General features: G+C 39.5%; 1 protein-coding gene across 3 annotated transcripts in view; it reads right to left on the bottom strand.

Moving 5' to 3' along the window:
• Positions 1-13,340, bottom strand: part of bnl (branchless) — a 42,745-nt gene extending 29,405 nt beyond the window's left edge. For all 3 annotated transcript variants that reach the window (NM_169874.1, NM_001300482.1, NM_001144611.1), the window contains exons 1-2: positions 12,785-13,340; positions 4,177-5,565 (exon numbers count right to left, since the gene is read on the bottom strand). In NM_169874.1, the coding sequence (NP_732452.1) occupies positions 4,177-5,011 (835 nt within the window). In that variant the 5' untranslated portion in view covers positions 5,012-5,565; positions 12,785-13,340. The remainder of the gene's footprint in view (positions 1-4,176; positions 5,566-12,784) is intronic.
• Positions 13,341-16,621: the final 3,281 nt, after the last annotated feature.

Consider the following 16,621-nt stretch of genomic DNA (forward strand, 5'->3'; position numbering starts at 1 on the left):
GGACCCATGGCTAAATGTTAAATGAGAGTTATATTATCATATTACTCATACGCCCCATTTTCCCTTGCAGCCTTCGATGTTAATTCATTGCCAAAAATATGGTTTTCTGTGCCACCGGGCACCGCTGGCATATCTGCTGGTTGGACCTGAATGTGAATCGACCTGGGTGAAAATGAATTGACCGTAAAAATGATTGTAAAACAACGCCAATAACCACGGCAGCAACAGCTGCCGAGAACTGCGTGCAAAATGTCATTAATCATTGTAATTTATATAGCGGGCCAGCTTCATAAACCATCGACGACTTCGGGGGCCGTTTTACAAAATGTTTTCGGTCTTACGAATTTACGCATAATTTAACAATATTGTCAATGCAGGCGGGGAAGAGGTAATGTCGTTGCTTTTGACCAACTTATCTGGCCTAGACCTTTTTTATGTAACCGCCACGTGGAGGGAGAAGGAGACCAAAGACCAAAACGAAACAGTTCATTGCCACCTGGCTAAAAATATGTAGAAGTCAGCATAGCCGAAAAGTCGAGCGGCTGCCGGAAAAACATTTGCAGAGGAAGAGCTCCTCCATTCAAAAGTTTAGCCCACGCCGCTTTCGCTGGCAAATCCATTTGACATATTGCGTCGTCCGCTCGCCCATTTGCCGTCCCTCTTCGGCTAACCAGAAAACTCTGCGACATAATCTTATCTAAAACAAAACACTTTCGCGGTATTTTCAAGTCTCCATGCTGCCCGGCGCATAAATCAGCACCACTACCGGCATCACCAGCACCACCAACACCACCGGTGCCACTGCTGCCACTGCTGACTGATGATGAGCCACATCGCTGACAATAGCTTGTCAAGTGTTGTCTCCTCATCTGCCCGCCACCCACTCACTTACAAGCAGATATATCCACCGAAAATCGGATCTCCAAATATTTCTCATGAAGCGACAGATGGAAAAGTCCACGGGAAATATATGTATTAGTTTTGTGTGCAGCTGATAGGTATAAGTTCGGACTTTTAATTATGATTTAAAGTGTAATATTGCTTATTTAAAAACATTCGATATTTGCTTAAGTGCCTTTATAAATTAATAAGATTTCTCAATGGGTCTTTAAAATTGTATATAAAATCTGATCGAAACCATATCTTTCAATTAATTTACTTTATCTTGACTGCTAATTTTGTGTTAGGCCAAATAATTTCCCCATTTCAGTTCTTCTTAGAGTATTTAATATTCGGTTCGCCTTTCCTAAAATATGCACTTCCATTCCGTTTCCTCTCCTACTTTGTCCAATCTGAAAATTCCAACAATAAATTTTTGGCCGCCGTCTAGCCAAGTGAGCTGAAGTAAGATCGCTCACTAGATTGCTTTGGATCCGTGACGTAGCCAGGGGCGAAATGTTTGTGTAAAATTAATTTATCGTATTATGTGCCGAAAGTGATATAATAGTCCGGCCATTTGGTATACTTAGGAATTAACTGTGTTGAAATTTCCTTTTTTCTTTTCATGCCCGATTGCCGTGCCGAATCTATTTATCATGATCTCGGGGGATTAAAATTGATGCAATTATCTAAATTTACATAAAAAATTCTAGGCTGGTCATACAAAAAACTCTTAGAAGTTGGAAACCGATCTTTAATTGAGAAATTCGTTATGGATGGGTAAGCAATTTTAACGAGTTCACTTTCCCACAAAAAGAGCACGACAAAGACAACGTTTGTTGACTTTTTTACGCACTAAACATGGGACAAAGACTTTGTATGTCAAGTCTAGAACGCCCCACAGAGCTAAAGGCGAGCACGAAAAAAATTCAAATAAACATAAATAATAATATAGAAGATTTTTTATTTATAAACATAATTAACACGCTGGAGTCAAGAGGCAAGTGACAGTGAAAGTAACTGCAGTTGGATCGATGCAATGTTGGCCAAACTGTCGGAGCAACTTCATCAACTTCACCGGTTAAAAGAGCGACCAACCGAAAGACGTGCCGTAAATTAAGTTATCAAAAGAGATGATGTCGGAAGCTTTTAGCATCCAGCGACTCCAGTTTTGTCTTCTGGGATCTCGGGACGACTTGGGCTTCACTCAACTTCACACCTCGGTCCACGCACTAAATCAGTCGCATAATTGCCGCCTGGCCGCCGGGCCAAGTACTCTCCATATATCATCTCGAAAATATGGTATGCACGCCCCCCGTGCAAAGGTTTTTTTTTCACCTTACTCCGGACTTGGACTTGGACTCGGACTCGGGTTGGGGTTCAGTTCAGGCTCGGACACCGTTATCCGCTGCTGCAATTTGTGAACAGCAACCGCAACTGGCGTTGAGCTTCACCCGACTTTTGGAGGTCAACTGGTTGATGAGCCTCGCGAGGTGCCGCTGAAGATGCCATGCCAGCTGACAGAGTGGAAAATGCACAATATTTGGCACTTTTCATTTTGTTTGGACAGCTTTAATTCGCAGCAGTTGCCACTGCCTGACGGCTTAACGTTTTCCAGCAATTAATACTAATTTTCGAATATTATATTAAAAGCTTCTATGAAATTATTCTTCTTGCAACTTAATTCCCCTATACTTTTCAGTCTACATAAGATTTTATCATTAAGCGTAATTTGAAAGATACATATTGCTTTATGTTCATGGTGTCACCATCATGCAATCTCAAGTGCGAAAAAAGTTTATTCTGGGCGATAAAGATTTACTACTCCAGCCGAAGTTCAGGCCAATATCCGGAGACGTGATTTTCGGAGCACTTTGTACAATTTACAGCCCATAAAAGACTCACTCAGTCACTAATAAACACAAATTGCTTGGTTAGTTGCCACTGATTTGGCTTGTGAAAGTCCCACGTTCGAGGGTGAGAGCACCCACAACGACTATAGGAGAAACTTCGCAGCATTTTCCTTATGCTGCTTGACCATAAAAATCATTCCCAACTCCCACAATCTCTGAAAAGCTCCCAAGCACGACCATTTCAATCTTATCGCACTCCACTCGCATTATCGCCGCCTGATCGAGTTCAAAATCAAATTAACACCTGAGGCAGGTACCGCCAGATATGTAAAGTACAACAGCGGTGGTGAATTAAAAAAAATTTGTACCCCGGCGAAACAAAATACCCGCTATCTATGTGGCATCTTGGAAGCTCACGATGATGTTCCACAATGGCGATGATACGTTCGCCCCGATAAGCGGAAAACCGGAATCGGGTTGTACAACAAGTTTTTCGGTTAGTTTATCAGTGCCGCAAATTGCTGGCCAACTGTAGGGAAGTCAATGAAAATGAAGTTGTAAATTAATTCGACTGACGGACCAAAAGTTATGCAAATGCTGCGTACCGGAGGGGCTGATCTCATGATCATCTTCATCAGACTGAAACTGACTCACTTCCCACAGGGAGCCCGACTAATCAGGGCGAGCGGTTAATTAAGGCAAGATTTATGCCCTTAGCCCACTAAAGAATTTATATGCCAAATAATACAGAGCCGGGGGCCACAGGCATTGCCAAATCAAGTGTCTAACTTAATGACGCTCAACATAAACAGACGAGAGGCGCGGAAAATACGATTTCTTTGGCGGATCTCAGTGCGTGTGTTACGCAGCTTTTATGAGAACTTTCAACTTGTGGGCGCTCGACATATGTGGGTGGGGCACATCGACTACGATCGGATGTGTTTACACATACATCCACATCGGCTGAGGAGTGCGGGCTTGTATTATTTCTGATATTCTAAATATTTCATATGGCCATTGGCATTAGTTTATTTGGTTGTTCATGCAGTCCAAGTGGAATGGGTGGTTCGAAGTTCGAAACAAAAAAACCAAACAAAGAACCCCCAAAGAAATTGAACATAAAACATATTCAAACCGAAATACAAGATGAGTAATGGGGAGGGCTGGCGTCCACTTTGAAGTTCATCAAATAATAGAACTTTAACAACAAAATCTGGAGAAGATAAAAACTATTCTATTGGTTAGCACCTCCCATTTTACGAGACCAAATTTTGTTAGCTACCTAGAGTTCATATGAGTACTGTTTTGAAGTGTAAAGTATATTGTTCTTCATAATCGTATGTTTTATTAAAAGCAGATGTACTTAATTAAAGAATTCGTCCCCTAACGAGTTCATAATCCAAGTAATTATTGAAGTTCTTCATAAATTGGCTTTTCTACTTACTGAATTCACTATTCTCGTCCTGGGTTCCGTTGACAACGCCATCCCGCAATATCTGAAGGATGCGATTTTTGATGTACAGCTGGATCTTGCGCGAGGTCCAGGCCAAATGGGACTGTGGCACCGTGGATCGTTCGTTACGGTCCAGATTGCTGATGGGCGTGTTACTGCTACTGCTATTTATGTTAAGACTACTTCTAGGGTTGCTCAGTCTTTTCGATTTCGAACCAATGAAATTATTGTCAGCGGGCGACATTGGTTGCTGCTGCTGATGCTGTTGCTGTTGCTGTTGTTGGTGATGATGGTGATGCTTCTTCTGCTGCTGCTGATTCTGGTGACGAATGCTGCGTTCGGTACGCGACAGGACCGCCAGATGCTCGTTCGGCATCGCTGAGATGACGAATCCCAGCGGCTCCTCCAGCTGATCGGAATCCTCCGCCTGCGATGGGTATTGGGATTGGATTTGGGTTTGAGTTTGGGTTTGTGGTGTGCTTGTTATGGCAGTTGGATGCGTGCTTAAGCTCTGATTAAATTCAGCATTAATACTTTGATTTGTGGGTTGATTTACACTACGTTCACTCACTGCGCTCGGCACTAAACTACTACGACTATGATCACTTTGTAGATAACTATTACTAAACAGATTACTATTGTTCGTGCTGTTGTATTTTGATGTGGAGGATGTGGATGTGTTTGTGGATCCGGATGAGTCTGTCAAGTTGTTGTCCATGGCCATGAGGGGCATCGCAGATACAAGGCCCCGCCAGGCGATGATGAACGAGAGGAGGGCGCCCAGCAGCGCCAGGGCCCTCCAGTCTAAGCGCAGGTTTCTTCGCATCAAAGATCACCACTTTGGTTCACAGGGGTTTCTCGAGCCGTTGTTTTCCGCCCGGTTCGGAATCTGAGTCCGAATGTTTATAATTTTTGTATAAATCGCTGTGTAGTCTCGCAGTTGTTTATAGATTGTTTGCCAGTTTATTGGGCGTGCGCCACGCCCTCGGGTGTCGTTGGAACATATGTACGCCCCGTTTTCAGATATCTCTTTTTACTTTCGTTTCGATTACGTTTTTTTTTTTCTTTTCACTGACTTTGCTTCGCTTTGCAAGTATTTCTCTCTCTCTGAGCCCGTTTATATTTTCGTTAAAATCGTTTCGCCTCTTTCCTGGGAGGAAATTAGGTTATCATATCGTAGACTTGTTCAACACTTTTCAATTGCTGCTGTTGCTGTTGCGGATCTTCATCTTCGTCTTCCCCGCTGATAATGCATCTTATCAACGCCAATGACTTTCTTGTCATGTCAGAAATTCCCGCGGTTTGGTTAGGGAGCGAGGAATGAAGCAATTTCAGCTTGTTTATGCGGCCAAATTTCGGTTGGCTAACATAGTTGACGAGCTGCAATGAAAAGAGTTTTCGAGGAACATTATGAATATGATTGACAGAATATAAGTCATTAACTAATAGATTATCTTCACCGTAAAATATCTCAACACGTGACACTCACTAGCTTAGCCTTAAATTTATGGCCTTCGGAAATTGGCTTTGAAAATTCCACAGCAAGCATTTGCAACACAAATTCGGATTAAGCCAAATTGTACATAAATTCTTCAGCTAAGCGCTTTTAGCGCAATTTTTGACATTTTAATTAGCGTTCGCCTATATAAAAGGAACAACGACAAAGTGGCACAGTTTAATTTTAGCCAACGGTCTATCAACGGGCCAAAGATACAATTGTATCAATATGGGCGACAAGTGATCGGCAAGAGGTTACATAAAAACTGCCCAAAGGGAGCAGTTACGCAAAGGAAAAACTCGGTGAAAACATCGAAAATGACTTTCCCAAACGAAGAGAGAGAGTGAGAGGGAAAGCCCCTTCAAGAGTGGCGGACAGGCAAATTGTTTAAAAATAAAATGGCCAACAAAAACAATTCGCTCAGAAAACTGTGTCGAATTTGAAAATAATCACGCACTAACTTCGCCGGCAAATAGTATCTGTGTATCTGTGCATCTACGTATCTATGAGATACTCGCAGGGCGACGGGGCGGCTGAGTGACGTTGCCGCTGCACTTCCACTCGACTTCTGTCTTTTTGGCACGTGTTCAGCTAGGCAAGCCTACGCAGCGGCATTTTTTATGCAACATTTAAGTGCACCCCGTTTTAATTACCATAAACAACAAAAACAGCAGGAAGAGCAGAAACAAATCCAATTGGCGACAACACCAGAGGCAACACAAAATTCTGTCCCATCAACATGTTAATTGCTTTTGCGTCCTTCTGTCCAAACTGCCAGCAATGTTATGCAATGCGTTGACTTTGAGATGAGTTTTGATATATTCGCTTTCAAAAACCTAAACCATTCCAAACAGTTATGAAGCCCTCCAGATCGTAAAGTCCGACATTTGCATGCCAGCTGAGCTATAAAGTTATAAAAACAAGAGGTCAACGCAATCCGATGAATCAGAGAAACCCAATATTATATGTGTAATATAAAAATAAGCAAAATTCTTCAGGTTTTCATCATCCTTCAGCAGATAAAGAAATGAATTTAAACCTTTGCCATCGCCGGTTTAATGCCTTTCACCCAAATACGACGATGCATTAAAAGTATATGTGCCACAACAGGCGAAATGTGTGCCAAGCCAGCCGCAGATTCGGTCTCAAGGTATTGTTTATGTTTTTTTTTTTTTCAGAAGTAGAATTTATGAGGAATTCTGTAAGGGCAACAAAAGTTCCAGCCTCAAAGACCACAAAATCACCGGCAAGACAAAAAAGATAAAAACCCCCCCAAAAAGGGAAGCGTGTCTTGACACATGCCGAAAGTTATAAAAATAGCGAGGGAAAAATAAATACCAAATATGTAGATGGAGTATACAAATAACACCTATGATTCGTAGGGCCAAAATTATAAAAGTATCTGTTTTTACGACCTCAGGCCATCGGCTCATCTGTCATTTATAAGCCTCCACAACTTATTCAACAAATTATGAGGGGCATAAAAAAATAATGAAATCTTTTGTGGTTTCTGCCCGGTGCGCTTAACTCCCCAAAAGGCTATATATACATATATAATCGAAAGCAATATCAAATCAAAGTCGAAATTGTTCTGCAAACTACTGAGCTCTAAACGAAAGCGAAAGTCCAACGATCAATGAACACCCCCATATCATATCATAAAGTGCAAAGAACTCGAGTTGTCATACGAGTAGATCCTAGTCAGTTATACAACTTAAATTTCGCTTAACCCAAATTAAAGTGGCAATCTTCGGTGGCAGTCGCCTAATCAAAGTAATGGCCACACCAAAAAACCAAAGTCAAAAAACTCAAAGAAACTGTGTATGACAACGAATGAGCAGAGTCGTGTGGCGGCGTCTTTGGTCAGCGAATGAATTAATTTTATAATAAAATCATCTTAAATGCGCACAATGGGAGTTATAAAGGTATTTGCGAACAAAAAATGGACACAAAAAGCTAATGTGTTTTTAAAAAATTATTGTTAAGCTAAATTATTACCGATATTTCAATAAGTATGCGTTATAAATGAATATTGCAAGAAGTCTCAAAAACATTTTTTTTAAACCATCCCATTGTCCATGCGAATAGCATCTGGCCTGATGAATAAGAGATATAGTCTCTGCAGCTTGACAACAAGTCACCAAAGACGAAGAGCAAAAGGCCCAGTAAAATATTTAAATTAGTGTCTCCAACTGCGGGTTTCCATATCATGGTTTTTGGGCAGCCACTGAAATCGGAGCCGAGCCTAGTCATCGATCTGAAATGGCAGTCGCTCCACAAACTGATTAGCAAATTTAAAAAGTTTTGTTTTTTGGCTTACTGCCCCTTATCGAAAAACATTAAGTTTATGCGTTTGAAATGCGTTTGACATTTGCAATAGCCGCTGTTTTAATGGCGGCGCTGACAGATGTGCTTTGTGGCATTTGGAAAGTATCCGGCGGATCGCATGTATCTGGCGGATCGCCTGGATGGCAATAAATCTAAGCCGAGCTGCGCAACTTAATTAGTTCATGTCAGACGCTTGGCTACCCTAATATAAAGACAAAGGCGAGAAACGCTCTTTGGACATTTATTACAAGCTACAATTTCGGACATATGTAAATTTTTTTAGACCATGTTATGGTTTTGGCTAATATGCAAATGATTCACGCAGTTTGGCTGGTCAGAAAAATTTTAAATTATTTATAATAACAGGTGAATATTAATTGAAATAGGCTAATAAAATAAATACGAGATGAAATTAGCATAAAGTTTATGTTTTATGTTTATTGAATACGATAACCGGTTGCAGCATTTAGAAGTGAAGGTTTCCTGTTTTTAATTATATTTATTCGTATTTTGGCAATTTATATATATTTATTTTTATTTGTGTCCCCTTCAGATTTATTTGTTTGTTTTCAGAAGCAAAGCTAATTCCTGATATTTATTGCGCGAATCCATTACCCAGAAAACTCTTTAGTAAATGTCGTATCTCATTCTTCTTGCGGTTGGCAGTAAAAAACAGTGCCAAAACCACAAATTCCCAGACTCTTCACTTACATGTGCAATTTATTCATGGCTTGTGGTTATGTTTTTTGCCCAACTTTAGTTTGGGCAATAAAATAAATTAGGCCCACAAGTAGACAAAACAATGTTGTGCACTGCAACACATTAAGTTAATTATTTTGCCTACTATTAAAAAAAGTATTTCAATGCCACGTTGAAAGCGAAAAGAATTTAACAAATGTGCAAAGATATATGGGCCTAACAATGAAATTCTAGTTCAAGAGAAGATAAATTTGTATTTATTTTCCCCGTTAAGTGTCTGACGTTCATTGTCGTGTTGACACTTGTCACAAGATTGAACGAGAATAAATATACATATAGTACTTGTTTCCATACGTATGTACATTCGTGCATTAGTTTGTATTATGGAATGTTTAGCGAAAGATTGATGTGCGATGGCATTCCCTGACAACTGCCTTATAGATGGTATCCATCAGAATGCAAACAAGGCGATGCATTTCGATGAAGATTATTGTCGCTGATCTGGTTCTCTTGGGATCCCATACCCCCGCCCAACGATCCAACTCCCGTGTTTACAAAACAATTAGTTTTCTTTGGAAAAACAAGAAAAGCGTCGAACGGGGGAAATGAAAAAGATACCGAAACATAACTCAGGCAGCCAGCCAAATGCACTAATCGATGTGCACTTCATTCGTATGGAAACGGGCATAAGATACTTGAAGGCATCACTGTTAGATACTTGCCAACAATCCGCGGGGAAAGCACTGCCGCCAGGGAAAAGTAGAAAAGAAAAGTACGGTGAAAAACCTGAGCGCTCAAAGGCAGCGCTTTTGTGTAATCGATTTGAACCGGAAGCAATTGGGTTGCCGCAGTCTCAGCGGCAGCGGGAAAAATCCTCTCAAGATGCAGCTATTTTAAATATTTAGTGCACGAGACAGGCGAGGGCACAATCACAGATACACGCACACACGACGCACAGCAATTCGATTCAATCACATGCGGCGATGCTAACAACAAAGCAAATATCGGTCGCCAGATATATTGACACCATATAGAAAGGAAAATAAAATGAGAAAGTTACTTCTAGAGATAGTCTACATATAATAATTAGTTCCCTAAAAAGTTCAAAATGAAAAACTTGTTAACAAATCATTTTTCATTTGTTAAAATTATTTGCTTAAATATTAGTTTATAAATATTCTTTCTGAAAACAGGAAGTACCCTAGGACTTTAAGTCGGTTTCTGTCACCTTCACCATGTATCTCACCTAAAATGTATCTCTTGCCTTCACCAACACACTGCCCACTGGCAGACTCATCTCCCACACAATTTCGCACATTTATTGTAGTCTAATTAAAAGTCACGCACTTTACGTGCGAAAATTAAAAGGAAAACCGTCGTTTTAAAATAAAACCAACCGAAAACGACGAAATCAAAGACAACGCGACGTATTAGTAATGTGACAAACAGACAGCCAACAAAACAACAATTGCGTCTAGGATATTTTTAAAATGCGTCAAACAACCAAAAAAAAAATATATATATATGTGTAAAAAAAGAAGGAAAACCGTCAAAAAAAAAAGAGAAACAACAAGAATAACAACAACCTGAGTAAAATACGCGACGATTTTCTCGTTTTCATTTTGCCTTTTTGTTGCTCGCTTTTTAACTGAGCGGTGTACCTAAAGCTGTTGCCATGTGCGATCGTGTGTGTGCGTCTCTAAATGTATGCCGCACATTATGTGGTCTAGTGTTCACGCTTAATTAAAACAAACGCTACATTTTTACTGAGTTTCCCGCATTTTCCGCCTTCTTTCGCCGACTTCGGTTGACTTTATATTCCGAGTGTTATGCGCCACTTTTGGGCAAAAAGAAAAACAAACCGCAAAACTATTTACGCACGGCCATAAAACTTTTTTCTTTTGCATGCGATAAGCTTTATCTATCTACGAATTATGATCGTTGTATTTCAAACTTTGGCTCCACTGGGCTTGCTGCCCCATCAATCAGGCACAATTTGTAAATGTGTCACAGGCCCAAGCGAAAAGTTACCCAACTCGTGCGTTTCAGAACTAAACCTGATAATTGGCTGGCTTTATGACATCTGAAGTCCGAAGGCATGCACGACAGTCTCCGGGGAAATATAAATTCCACGCGCAACTCTTTTACTACCAAAATATAAATTTACTTTTCAATTAATTCGGGACTGCCCATGCAATTTAATCACTTCAATTGGTTTTTCTGCATAAACTGATGTCTTAATGTCTAAATTTACGGTGGTCTTTTCAATTATTCAATCGTTGACGTAGCCAGAAACCGTTTCGTAAGCGGTACTAAACAATTAGCCAATTATTTTCTTTGCCCTTGGGGGATATTCATTTTTTAGTTGATGAAATTGTGACGTGAGAACTTTAACGGCAAAGGAAATAAAATTTGATCGGCATTTGAAGAGGCACAATTCAATTATGTATAATTAATGTATGAATCTTTATCGCTTATTTTTGGTTATTAATAAGTTATACAATTAGAATTAGAAGATAAGATTTATTATGGCTTATGTAAGTTAGCAAAAAAGATTAACTTGATTATAATACTAACTAATAGCCCTTATTGCTGGAACAATTGTAAACCAATAAAAAAGTTATGAAAGGAAAGTAAAAGGTAATAAACCAAAATTTTAATATTTTCCCTAGACCCCAGATAAGTTTGAAAAATGACCAGAAAAAATCTGAAAATACCAAATAGTTAATAGCTTCTACAAATAATGACCCTGATTTGAGTTAAGCACTCTTCGCTGCCATTAATTTTGAAGGATATCACCCGCTAGTCCACACAGCCGAAATTCATTCAGTTTATTCTTTATCGCGATCCCCATATTTCGCACTTTGTCTGTCGCTCGGCTGTCCAAACTGTGATCCGGCATGTGATTAGCAGTTGTTGAACCCGACGCATACTAGCGTGCGGCAATAACGCAAATTCGCACACAGATACAAAATACAGATACAGATACGCAGCGCAAATCATCCGCAGGAAGAACAAGAACAACAAGCCAGCTTAGATAATAGCGCACAAATGTTAGATAATAGTCAGCGCCGCCAATTTATAGGACAAAAAGTGCACGCGCAGAGTGAGCAGAAAAAAAGTTTATTGCGAAAAAGTTAGCGAAATGAGATTAAAAGCGCCTGCGTGCGTTTGCAAATAGAGATACGCACAATTCGCATATACGCAGATACAGATACATTTCAAGACGGCGATAAAGATTCGCAAATGTATATGCGTTTTGCAAAAAAAAAAACTATAAATAATCCCAAAGATCGTGTGCTTAAATTTATATGAATTTCGCTTTCATAGAGTGGGTTCTCCTAAGGTCGTTTGCTTTCACCGGTTGGCAAAAAAAAACATTTTGCTACATTTTGTTTGCTTTACCAATTGTTTATTTGGGGCAGATAAACGCGGAAAAGTACTTGGAAAAACTAGGCTGCAAATCAAATTTAATTCGCTTATACCTAAATGCAATCAGATTACGTTTTAAGTGAATATCATTCTGCACAGGTATTGATCAATCAAATCAAATATGAACTAAATTATTTCAATTAGCATGCCACTAATATAAATTAAGTTTTTGCCCATTTGCTTTAGCTTGCTATTTGTTTGTTGAAATCAATTTATTTCGTTTTTATACATATTGCTATTTAATTACTTTCCCTCGTGGGTCATTTAAATACACTTATTACTCGGCCCGCTGCCAAGTGGAAAATGTTTTAAATTTATTTTGAAAGTTACCAAACAAATTGCCACATTTCAACGTATTCAAAATATTTTATTTAAATGCCCAACATTGCGCGACCAAAGAACACTGAAACTCTTTATAAATTTTAGTATTTCAAAACATCAAATCTAATAATACAGAAAAACATATATTTTTTCCGTTCGGCAAACTTGAAACTTTCAATAATTTTAGGCTTGCTTTTGCTAAGCTCCAAAGACCGAAATCCAATGAAATATTTTGCAACATTCGAACAAATACTTGGAGGAACAACAAACTTATTAAAAAAAAGAACTTATGTAACAGCGTTGAAACAGAAAATTACGCACCTAGGTTTTATGTTTGTTTGCTTTTTTTTCAGTTTTACGATTCTTTTTTTGGACGCGTTGTATTCTTCGTTGATTTTCAGAGAGTTGCACTTTGCACACTTTAAAACTTACGGCAACAACAATTCAACATTTTCATAATTTTTTTCTTATATTCCTTTTTCAAACACAGCACAAATCATATATATATATTTATTTTTTTATATATTTTCCGATCTTCGAATTGCTCGCATCTAAACGATTTTTTTTTTTTATTGCGGGCTTTTCAAATTGTAACGACTCTCTTGGATTGCGAAACGAACATTCGTGTTTCAAATTTCCTATCCGCCGAGATTATTGTTTCGATCTCCTTTGAAAACGATTGCACACAAAACCGGAACATCGAGTACGTTAAAACGGAGCGATTACGGACGCGATCACGATGATGGGGTTACGATTAGAGATGGTTAGGATGTGCCAGATGGATCGGATCGGATCGAATGGTAGGTCTGAAAAATTCGAAAACGCTGCGGATGCGGATAAGCGGACTTCGAGTGCTACTGCGACTGCGGACGCTCCGCTCACTGTGTGTTCCCCAAGCGTGCTAGTCAGAGACTGAAGCCATGAGCAAAAAGACCCTGTCGATGAGGCGACGCTTCGTGCGTTCACGCCGAGCACGTTTGCGACGGAACGAGCACGAGAGAGAGAGTGCGATGCGGTGCGGTTCGGCGGGAGGGAGACGGAGAGAGTGAGAGCAAGTAGTGGGCGAGTAAGGTAAACGCCAAGAATGGTGGTCGGTGGTCAGCTGTAGTGAATGGTGGTCGGTCGGTTCCCTAGGTGTGATATGGGGTTTATCTGTTATTCCCAATTCATCCTTCCGATCTGACGAAACTGCGGCTCAAGTGATTGAAACGCTGCCAACTCGTTGATTCATCATACATTAGCGTCAGAATCAAAAACACCGTTATAAAAGATTTGTATTTCGTTCGTTGCTAATTTATACTTTGTAGCTGAATAAATTATAAATTTTAATGAGTGGTTAAAAACTACTGTGTTACTAGCTCAACATTGTACTCAAACATTAAATGCAAAATATGAATCAATTTTTTTTTATTTTTTGTGTACTTATTTGTTGTATTTAGAAAATTATTTTTGGATTTTAAGTAAAACAAACAAATTCTGTTAGTGTTTGGGGTGGTTAACTGTAGTCATCTTAATCATTTATGAAGCCTACTTTTTCTTACTCTAAATATCTTAAACGGTTACATGGTAACTATCTAACCGAAAATTCTGAAATTTTTTGGGCCACAATGTAGGCTACAAGGTGTTATCTGTCACTAGAAAAACAACTTTCGAACATAAAGCTCAACTAAAATGTTCTATATATAAAAAAAAAAATATATATATATATATATATAAAATACAGTAGTCTACTAATTTTTGTTAGAGTTCTGTCACTATAATGAGCCCCCTAAGTCGACGGCGACAAATCACGTGACGGTTTTCAAACAGACATTGTGAAAGGGAGAGATTGCAGTTGCTTTTTGTTTTTGATTGGATTGCGTTTGGTGGCGGTTGTGCTTTTTGGCGCGTAGACCTTTTCCAGTGCTTTTGACGTATTTCGCCAGGTAGCGTGGACTTGCACAAATACCAATTAACTAACAACACAAAGTGCAACAACAAGCGTCACCCAGTACCCTTTATTATTCGGCTAAACATTGCCAGTGAATCAGTCGCGTGGGAAAGCCAACTCACGATAGGTGCTAATCGCATCGTTGTATTCGCACTGATAAGGTTTGAACTTTGACCAACTCATTTGCCTGTGGCTGCAATAAACCACAAAACCTATTTCTGACCAACCGAAATTTTTGCTAATTTTAGATGTTGACCAAAATTTAGCCCCAAAAATACTGTCACACGGCAAATTTAAAAGTTAAGGCAGCTATGCGCGAATTTCGTTGAATACAAGTTTATCTTATCTATTTAGAAGGCGCTTATAAAAAATCACATGGTGCAGATACCCATATGTGTGTATGAATGAACTTCAACTTGACACTACAGAAATTGCAGAAATATTCCGGGGTAGTCGCCTACGTCATTCTTGATGACAGCGTCATTCAGTGGGTGGGTGTTGCCGGTGGAAAGTGCGGGCTTGCTACTGATTGGCAAAGTTTTACATTGTCGCTAAGACTATATAACTGCTATAAAGTAGCAGTTTTGAGAAGGCAATGTTGTTTATTAAAGCCATAAAATATTGTTTATCGTGTCATCTATCGTGTTTGGTACTTACAATTTTTTGAAAATATTTGTTAGATTATGTTGTGTAGAAATGATTTATGAAACATATTAAGAATTTTGTGGACTGCGCTTTTGCTTGTTTAGAAATAGTACCTATGTAGATCTGTCCAAATTGTAAATTTTAAACAGTTTGAATTTAGAATATTGAGTTTAAATATATCACTTGAAGCGCGAGTAAAGCCATGCTAAAGTTGCATACTTCGAAATAAGCAAATTTACTTAGACCCTGTGTTTAATTTAGTTTTCAAATGTATTTCTAAATGCTTGCTCGTAAGTGGCCTAAGTGATTTCGCCAGGCCACAGAAAAAGGGTTGCCTCAAAACTCAATTAACTCAATTAACCGGAATGAAAACATTTTGTGCCCGAGAATTTGACGCCTGGTGAAACGCGGGGAAGCACATGCCAAATGTGCCTATTCCAATAAATAACCAACAACAGCGAGAACTCCCCCGCAGTTTTCGAGGGCAACCTTTGGAATGTCGATCTGCCCTTTGCACTTTCCACATTGTCCCTTGGTTTCCCCTTGTCCTTTAGCAAGGAGTCAGACAATTAAAATGATTAATTATGCGCAGAAGCAGCGGCAGCAGCAGCAGCAGGACATTTTCGGGCTAATGACTTAATTAGCCCGCCAGTCGAGTGTTCCAGCCTAATGTGCTCGCCTCAACGACCTCTGACCCTTTTTCCGCGTAAGTCGTCCAAGATGCTAGATTAATTAAAAACCGTGGCCGACCGAAAATGTGGCAAGTGAAGTCCGTTAAGGTGTTTAAATAGCCCGATCTATGGCAGCTGGTTTTGGGTAGCCCCCAACTCTGGAAGGGATCCTCGTAAACCTGACTTCCAGTCTTTTACCTTTTGATCCCATCGCACGCGTTTTCCTGGCGATTAAAAACGCGCCATCATTAAGGCTCAAGGTTGGCGGCTTTTTCTTGTTCACAGATCAAAGAGCGAATCGTTTTAAGATTGTTATCGGTGGGATATTCAATTACAGAATATATATATTGTCATGTCCAGTGTCAACCAACATGATTGGCCTGTTTGGTAGCAAATAATAAGCCAAGTTATTTCGCAGATATGATCGAGTATCAATTGAATCCACACGCAAATCGGCAATCAAAAGCGCGTTGGGCCAATAAAGTAGTTTCGTTGAGAAATTCCGTCACCAAGCATTAACAACCATTAAGCTTCCATTAGTTGTAGGCGACTTACGTACGTACTCGCAACTGAATCGGATCGATCTGAACGCAATAATTTATGTTAATAAAATTGTAATAGCGCCTGTCAGCAAATGGCGACGAACATACTGCCAGCAGCCGACACACAGACTGACAGAAAGTCAATTCAATTCAACTCGAATCGAATCCAATCGAATCGATTCGAATCAATTAAAAACAAATCTCAAACCGATTCTGTCGCCAAAGGCTTGTCTTTTGTCTTTAACCAAGTGACGGGCTTTAAGTCGCCTGCTGATACGAAAACATTTTAACCCCCAGCACTTAAAATTAGTTAAGACATTTAGGTAATTGTAAGGACTATAATAATAATTTTTCTATTTACTCATAAATT

The sequence above is a fragment of the Drosophila melanogaster genome, chromosome 3R (genome assembly GCF_000001215.4).
Source record: "Drosophila melanogaster chromosome 3R".
Classification (NCBI taxonomy): domain Eukaryota; kingdom Metazoa; phylum Arthropoda; class Insecta; order Diptera; family Drosophilidae; genus Drosophila; species Drosophila melanogaster.